The following is a 10,000-nucleotide window of genomic DNA, read 5'->3' on the forward strand; positions in this document are numbered from 1 at the left end:
CTCTGTTTTCTATAGCCTGATCATAGAAAACAGCTCAGGGGAGTTTGCGTTGTCGTCGTTGATAATCTTGAATTCATGTGAACAAATCATTGGGTCATTTAGGAAAACGTCCTTGCTCGTCGCCATTGTTAGTGAGAAAACAACAGAAGAGTGGGGAAACCACTTATTTCTTGAAGGTGACCTTGTGTGACGTAGGTAGGTAGCAACAAAAGAGAGAGAGAGAGATAGACAGATAGATAGAGATAGATATAGAAAAAGAAAGAGATATAAAGAGATAAAGAGAGAGAGAGAGAGAGAGAGAGAGAGAGATAGACAGATAGATAGAGATAGATATAGAAAAAGAAAGAGATATAAAGAGATAAAGAGAGAGAGAGAGAGAGAGAGAGAGAGAGAGAGAGAGAGAGAGAGAGAGAGAGAGAGAGAGAGAGAGAGAATTATAGATCGTAAGGTTAGAGCTTGAAAGTCACTTTTATGACGTAGTTAGGTAGCAACAAAAGAGAGAGAGACCCTAAGGTTACCCACAGGATGTTTTACAGTTCACAATAAGGGCGAAAATCGTTGGAAATTATCTGACATAACGACCTTACGAGAGCGTTCCTCATTAAGCAGTCACATTTTCTACGTCGTGAGTAGCTTACACCAAGAAGCTCTTAACTGTATCCAAAACCGTTAGCCACCTTTGCCCTAAGTACTTACATAGCTAGGGCAAGTGGTAGTCACTGGTGCCCCGTTGGGAATCGATCCTGGACTCGTGTAATTTCGAATTGAACGAGAAGCTGAAAACTTCACTCGTAGACTCAGAAGATTCTAATACCTTTCATACCGGTTGATCTTTTTCCTTTCATTCTGAAACGCGCCAGACGATTTTATTCATGTGAAGGAGCCACAGTCCCGATTAATCCCTTCCTTACCCAGTTGTCCTGTTCTTTTTTAATCTAATTGACGTCAAGCTATTTTATTTACTTCAGTGGTAGTGTAACGATTGATTTTTGATCCATGGGTCATATAACTTCATATAGTATATATGACGCTGAATCATATCTCTGTAGCTGATGATGATGATGATGATGATGATTATTGTATTATAATACAATAATCATCATCATCATTACTATTATCAACCTGTATCATAACTATTATCACTATGTCATGAATATACGTCATCATATCTTAGAGCTCGAACCTTAATTCGCTTTTATCACTTAGGATATATAATATGTTGTCGTACTACACATCACAATGCCTTGTCACGTGATTTAAATGAGTTGAAATGATAAATTATAAAATTAAAAGAGGGTTCGACCCATAACAAGGTCGGATGAAAAAAAGAGAAAAATAGAATGATTATATATATATATATTATATATATATATATATATATATATATATATATATATATATAAATTAATTCCGATTGTCGTCCCTGGATTCATTCGAACCGGGCACATGATTTCTCATTGCCGGGGACGACTGTTGGAATTATTTGATCGACATCGCCGTCACTAGTGATTCTATATATATATATATATATATATATATATGTATATATATGTATATATACATATATATATATATATATATATATATATATATTTGTAATGTATGTATGTATGTATGTATATATGTAAGAATGCAATAAAGTCTACGGCAAAAGTCGCCATTGCCTTTTGATGTTTGGTAACATGGGGAGTGGTTACTTGTATCCGTTCCACATTCTAACCCTGATTTCTTTGCGGCTTCCTCACGCTCAGGACACATGACACCATGGGGCGTTGGTACTCCTGACACACTTATACCGTAGCAGCTCAGCAATTTGACATTCTCAAACTCTGGCATGTTGGTGCATTTGCAATCTTGACAACCCCACCCTGATACCCTGACAATCTGACATCCTGAAAATCACACACTGACACCCCTATAAAAACTACACGCGTCAGTCAATTTTATTCAGTGAAAGGGCCGAAGACATCTTGTCCCAGACAGACACACTGTGATTTCCATGAACTAAGTCTAAAAAACAAAAAAAAAAACAAAAAAGATACAAATAAATAAATAAATAGAAAATAAAATGAATTAATAAAATGAAATAATGAAAAATAAAGATAGAAATAAACTTAAGATTATAAATAAATAAATGAAATAAGATAATCTGCTCGCTCGTGTTTGCATGAACACGGGGGATTCCCCACCTCGACCTAAATAATAATCTTATTAATTATTTCGTGACTAAATTGGGTATTACGGTCACTAGGACAACAGGAAAAATGTCATCTGGTACAGAGGGAGTTGAGTAAAGTAGACTAAATTCCTCGCGGGAGCCAGAATAAAAGTGCCACACAATTCGTAAGGAATTAATGAAAATGTTTTTTTTTTCATAAACATACAGTGACATAAACATAAGGAAAATTTTAGATTTAAGAAGGAAATAGGCAAGAATTGGTTTACTAATAGGGTGGTCGATGAATGGAATAAACTTAGTAACCATGTAGTAAGCGCTGAAACCATCAATTGTTTTAAAAAACGATTAGACAACTTTATGGATGGGGATGACAGATGGTGATGGATACGGAGCTGCCTAGTGTAGGCCTTATGGTCTTTTGCAGTCTCCTTTATTTCTTATGTTCTTAAAGCTCCTTCATACAAATTCACCCCCCTCCACACAACTCCACACCGCCACACTACACAATGACAAAGTAATTTGATCATCAAGACAACAGATTCATCAACATAGACTGAGAAGCATCTGATGACAAATAAGAGGAGAAAGTCTTCATTGGTAAAACGTTTTGGTTTAAGTACTTGATGAAGATCTAACGGGTGAATACCAATAAAGACTCAGCCTCATATTGTGTGTTTCCTCACTCACCAATGAGTATATACGTGAGTATTATTTATAATCTACGTAAGAATGGTTTGAAATGTCATTACCTAAGTGATCGCCATTTATAGAAGATTTCTTGCCTTCTCCAGAAGAATTTTTACAACCTAAGAAACGACGTTACTGTCTAAGAAGTCGTCAGTATTTATAGAACAATTAATATTAAGATGATAATCACTAACTAGAGAAGAATCATTGCCGTCTAGAAAGAATCATTATTAAAAATCATTATTAAGAATCATTATTAAAAAAAATCATTGCCTTATAGGAGGACTTGTTACGAAATAATTGAATGATAGAATTTTGATCGTTCATAGTAGAAACTTTGTCATCAACTTTTTAGATCTTTACATTATTACCAACTATATTCTTCACCCAAAGTGAAAACTTAAAACATAGTAGTGTTTCGTTCGATCTAAAGTATTTTTTTTTCAAGAGTACGTTCCACAGCTGAATGAAATAGTCTGGTATTAGTCAGAAAAAGTAAGTAAATCAAAGATGAAAAATAGAAAATAGAAATAAATAAAATAGGTTGAATAGATAGATAAATAAACAGGGAATTATATAAATAAATAAAAAAGAATTATATACTTGACCATTCAATCATTTGATGAATATTTTAATAAGTAGATAAATAAATTAATAAAGATAAAATAAGATAAAATAAATTAAAACAAAACAGGTAACTGCGTTGAAGGGGTTTAAGGCAACGAAATAGTCGACACTTGAGATGTTACTTGCGGAGGTAATTATCATCAAGACAACAAAAAACTAATTTGCACATTTAAATAGTTTTTTCGCACTTGCAATGACAAATTCATTGTTGCATTAGTAAATATACATTCTCCCTCTCCATCCCCCTCCCTCACCGGACATAAAGATTTTCGCTTCTATTAGCAAGGGATTTTCATCAGTATATGCCTCGTTTATGATTATCACAAACGCAAATCTGATCTATGAAGAGGTAATTTGAATATTCTTCCATAAGCTTTCTCCTCCCACTACCACCAACGTTACTGTCACAACCATACCACAACTATACCACAACCATACCACAACCACAACCATAACCACCACCATAATCACCACCACCACAATCACTACCAATACTACTACTATTTCTACAATCACTACCATGCAGTAGTAAGAAGTATTGTGATTATGACCACCACCATAACTACAGTCATTACCTTCATCATCACCACCACCACTGCCTCCATCACCCCCACCACTACCATCACCACCACTACTACCATCACCACCACCATAATCACCATCACCAAAGTCGCTATCACCAACACCATAATCACCATCACCACCGCCATAACCATCACCACCATAATCACTATCACTACCATCACAACCATCATCATCACCATAATCACCATCATCACTACCATCACCCCCACCATAACCACCATAATCAACATTACCACCACCAAAGTCACCATCACCACTAAAGTAACCATCACCACCATAATCACCATCACCATCACCACCATCACCACCATAACTACCATAACCACCACCACAACCATCATCATAACCATAATCACCATCACCGTCATCACAACCATCACCACCACCACCATCATCACCTCCTTGCCCACAATCCCGTTTCAACGTCCACGTGGCAAGAGAGGCGAAGCCTGCTTTGGTACAATTTAAAAGATTGCATGAAACTCGTGTAATATAAATAATCTAGGAGATATATTTGTATGACCGTAGAACGAGGAATAGTATGCAAAGATTGCTGAGAATGAACAGCATTGTGAGCTCGTTTTACATTTACACAATTTTTGGTACAATTTAAAAGATTGCATGAAACTCGTGTAATATAAATAATCTAGGAGATATATTTGTATGACCGTAGAACGAGGAATAGTATGCAAAGATTGCTGAGAATGAACAGCATTGTGAGCTCGTTTTACATTTACACAATTTATACACACACGCCATTGCCATATCGCCTGTAATGTAAAAATATATGGACCTCGAGGAAATGTCGCCAACTGTACAGTTACTCATTAAAGTTCATGAATAGTGGATGGAGATCTGTGTGTACATTCATCATCCGAGTCTCCATCCTTTCTGTACAGCAAGTCTGTGTATCTGGCTTGGTAACATCCTAGTCACACTGTTCTATGTACATGTTAACTGCCACGGGAATATACACAGACTCGCCATCTAGAAAGGGTGGTGATGTTTCAGTGTCTGCGCGTCGACCCCCACGAACTTTACTGTGTGACTGTTCGAACTCGTGTGAATGACCTCGTGCGCGATGGAGCGTTCTCATGACCTGTCGACAACGCCAGCATCGTCATGCGCATCGAACTCCCCGAAGAACGATCCCGAGAATCTCCCTTTGCCCAGTTACGGAACGTCCAACAGACACCAAAGGTCCTGTTCCTTGATCCAGAAATCCGTCAACACGTGCTTTCCCTGAGGGAAATTCGAAAAGTACTTTTCCATGAGCTTACATCACTCGATAAGCTCCCTCGCCCCGTCTAAGTGCCGTTTTCGGATATATTTATCTTCCATCGGCGTCTTTTCGAAAACTTGATGATCTTGACACTTACCCTTTAAGTCATCGTGGTCCGATGAAGGTCCTTGGTCGTTGCCTGCAAGGACGACGGTGTGGAAATTCACATAATGCGAAAGAAAGATAAGCGTTAGAAGTCTTAATACCTGAGCTTCCATCTTGAGACTGAAGCCAACCGTTTCAGGTTTGACGGCAACAAGTTGACTCCACCTACCGCTCGGGACTTGGCCAATCAGCTCTCGTGCCCAGTGTGACGTCACTGAACACGTCTTGAGATAAATGAAATCAGTTATTCTTCGTACTGTTTTATCAGTATCAGGGCAGAACAGTGGATGCGATGCGTTAAATTTCTTGCGAATAAACGATATATAACCGTGTAAGGTTATTGAAACGAACAAGAAGCATCTATGCAAATAAAATATTCCCCCCTCTCCCCCCCCAAAAAAAAAGATAAACAGGAAACTAATAAACAAGAAATAAATACTAAATATATAAAAGAAAATAGAATACCCATACCCAGACAAACTTGTAATGTAAGATTGCAAATATAAAATCAGTACTCGTATTGCAGCATATGTCCTTCTTGCCCGCATTGCTTCCCGAGCTGCGAAGGGGCCTGGGAATTCAAATCGGCAACTGGGACAGGTTGATGGCCTTGGTAATGATGCAAGAACTCAAACATCCTCACCCATGTTCAAGGGAAACTGGGGGGCAAGTGGAAGAGCCTTGTATATGTTCAAGGAAAACTGGAAGGAGGTGGGAGTTCTTCAATCATGTTCAAGGGGAAACTGGAAGCAGACGGGGAGAACAAACGGGAAAACCTCATTTGTGCTTAAGAGAAACTGGCAGCAGGTGGGAGAAACTCGACCGTGTTTAAAGGAAACTTATACAGGTGGGAGAAATTTGCCCCATGTTCAAAGGATTTTAGGGGCACGTGGGAAGTCCTCACGGTTGCTCTAGGGAAACTAGGGCAAAGCAACAAAACTAGGGGTTGCTGGGAACACGCCCAAGAACGATCAAAGTCGTCTTAAGATGTGAGACACTTCTCCGGAAAGAATGGAGGAAAACGGGAGAAATCTTGGCAAGGTCATAATAAAACACTCGTAAAATTGAATGCAAAGGAAGAAGATTAGAATTTTCATTATCCTTTACTGTCATCGCTTATTGGAATTTTGAAATACATCTCTCATAACTTGCCAGAACTGGGTGGAGATCGAGTGATTGAAAGGTTGAAGTAAATCAATTTAATACCTGTAAAAGTACAGGACATGTATCTTGACTCAAATTGTAGTTTTGTTGTTGTTGATGAGTTAGTAGTTACCAGTATTACATATATACATACATATACCAAAGGCTTTTTCCCCCCTACACGGGGGGTAGCCTAAAAGAAAAAGGCACAGAAACCACTCCCACCCATTTCATTTCCCATATATTCCACTCCCCTCCACCCTCCTCCCTCCCTCCCATCTTGGCACCTCCTGGATGACGGGTATTACAGAAAACGTATATCATCCTCTCAGGCCTCTGCTAGAAACCCTCCAACCCTGATATGTTAGGGTCGTGCCTGGTGCTGGTGCTGAAGAGTTTATAAACATGTACTCCTGGGTTCTGGAAATGAAAACCTATACATCCCAAGAAAGATGGAGAACGATGCTCAAAGAAACATGCCTCTCATTTCGAAATAGGTAGTTAGGCTCTTCGACTAAAGAATTTCAAATTCGGTGAGAACCACTGAGTTTAACGGACCAGAGTCGTCAAACAATCCAAACTCTTCTTCGTTGGTTAAATTCCTTTTATTACAATAACGTATTCTACAGACTTAATTCCAGCTAAAGACGGGGAAGTCAGGGGCACTCATTTCCTTAGCAAAGGGGCATCACTGAAATTGATTGAATAAGTTGACAGCAGAAGGAATAAGAATACAAACATCGCCAGATATGAAATTTAGGTGTTACACGAAACTGTCCCACTTTCCCTATCAAAAGGAGCCCCACGTTAGTTCAGAAGATAATAGAATAATCTTATAATTATCAGAATAATATATATTGAAGGGTTAAAGGAACGATCCTAGCTGGTAGATTAGGTTCTTTACAAAGATTAATCCCAACCATTTCCCTTTGATGATTTTGATTGTTGACAAGCGCTATGTTTTGTCTGTTACCGAGTTTCGTTTAGGGCGTGGAGGCTGGATCAACCCCTTGGCTGTAACAACTCACTAGCTTATTTTATGCTATTTGTTACTGAGTGATATGATTGATTATGGAATACCTTATTCTATCAACGTTTTCTGTACATGATACTTTTTTATTGTGTTCTAGGTTCTTTCAAGTAATGCAAATCTTTCAGATAATCTATATATCAAGGTCATCTTCGTCCTTATACTATACTGTAAGGTAGGTAGCCAATATAGATCAGAATGTAGACCAATAATAATGATGATGATATAGACTACTATAGATCAATATTGACTAATTAAAGAATACTTCTTAGACTTAGAAGATCAAAAAAGAATGTTAGATCAACCAGATAGAAGAGTCTTAACATTACTGCTAGTATATCTTAACTCAGAAAAAAACGATTTCATCTCCCCTTTTCCTGACAGCAAAATAGACGCAAACATTCAGATCCTTTATCCTTATAAAACCACAAACATAACTATAAGCACTCCTCTCCCCAAGAACAATAAGGAAAATGGAATTGAACTCCTTTATCCCTTAAGGAAAATGGGAAGACGGACACTGTCTCGTCTTGTCAAAAAGGGGAATTAAAAATATACAAACATAAGCATATAAACTCACGTATAAGCAAACGCACGTACACACACACACACACACACACACACACACACACACACACACACACACACACACAATGTATGCGATTATGCATGTACATATACATATGCAAACATACAGGTGCATCATATATATTCACGTTACATAAAATACCAGTGCACATTTATAAAAACTTAAAACGATGATGCGGCTGCCATACTAATCCAGTCTTAGAAAAAATAATTAAAAACAAATAAAATGATAATAGTAATAATAATAATAATAATAGTAATATATAATTAATAATAATAATAGTAATAGTAATAATAGTAGTAATAATAATAATAATAATAATAATAATTAATAGTAATAATAATTAATAGTAGTAATAATTAATAATAGTAGTAATAATTGATAATAGTAGTAATAATAGTAATAGTAGTAATAGTAATAATTATAATTATGATAATAATAGTTATGATAATTAGGATAATAATTATGATAATAATAGTTATGATGATTATGATAATAATTATGATAATGATAATAATAGTTATGATAATGATAATTAATAATAATAGAATAATAATAATGATAATACATACATATACCAAAGGCTTTTTCCCCCTACACGGGGTGTAGCCCCCCCCCCCAAAAAAAAAGGCATAGAAACTACTCCCAGCCATATTTCCTATATATTCCATTCCCCTCCACCCTCCTCCCTCCCTCTTATCCTGGCACCTCCTGGTAATAATATAATGATAATAATAGAAATAATAATAATAAAATAATGATCATAATGCTAATAATGATCATAATAATGATCATAATAATAGAAATAATAATGATAATGATAATTATAAGAATAATAATAACAATACTAATGATAATTTATAATAATAATTCATGATGATGATGATGATAATAATAGTAATAATAATGATAATAATACTAATAATAATAGTAATTAACAATTGATAATAACAATAATAATGATAATAATAATGATGATTATAATAACAATAATTAAGAACAATAATAATAATAATAATAATAACAATAATAATAACAATAATAATAATGATAATGATGATGATAATGATGGATAATGATATAATAATGAATGATTAATAATAATAATAATTATAAAATTATGATAATAATGATAATAATAATAATAATGATAATAATAATAATAATAACAGTATAATAATGATACTAATGATAATAATAACAATAATGATAATAATAATGATAATGATAATTAATAATAATAGTATAATAATAATAACTAATAATAATAATAATAATAATAATAATAATAATAATGATGATGAAAATGAAAATATTGATAATGAAAATGAAAATATTAATAATGAAAATAATAATAAAAAATAAAATAGAATACCGTTGCTTATGGTCTTGGAGTTTATTAGTATGCATCATGCGTGATTGAGGTTGACATACATCTCTTTGGTCCCGTATCTTTATCAAAAGTACCACATGGCATGCATACATATGTGGATACACCCATATTACGTATATAAATACCTAATTACATACATACATACATAAGTACATACGTACATACGTACGTACATACATACATACATACATACATACTGTACATACATACATACATACATACATACGCATATACGTACATACATACATACGTGCATACATACATACATACTCACTTTCATACATACAAACATACATACATACATACATACATACTAATCCAGCCTTAAAAATAATAGATAAATGAATAAATGACATACGTACATCATACGTATATACTTA

General features: G+C 35.1%; 1 protein-coding gene across 1 annotated transcript in view; it reads right to left on the bottom strand.

Moving 5' to 3' along the window:
* Positions 1–6,013, bottom strand: part of LOC143018498 (uncharacterized) — a 207,791-nt gene extending 201,778 nt beyond the window's left edge. Inside the window, exons 1-2 of the mRNA XM_076173880.1 lie at positions 5,981–6,013; positions 5,458–5,770 (exon numbers count right to left, since the gene is read on the bottom strand). Of these exons, the coding sequence (XP_076029995.1) occupies positions 5,458–5,770; positions 5,981–6,013 (346 nt within the window). The remainder of the gene's footprint in view (positions 1–5,457; positions 5,771–5,980) is intronic.
* Positions 6,014–10,000: the final 3,987 nt, after the last annotated feature.

The sequence above is a fragment of the Oratosquilla oratoria genome, chromosome 35 (assembly GCF_046742065.1).
Source record: "Oratosquilla oratoria isolate Oo_2021 chromosome 35, ASM4674206v1, whole genome shotgun sequence".
NCBI lineage: Eukaryota > Metazoa > Arthropoda > Malacostraca > Stomatopoda > Squillidae > Oratosquilla > Oratosquilla oratoria.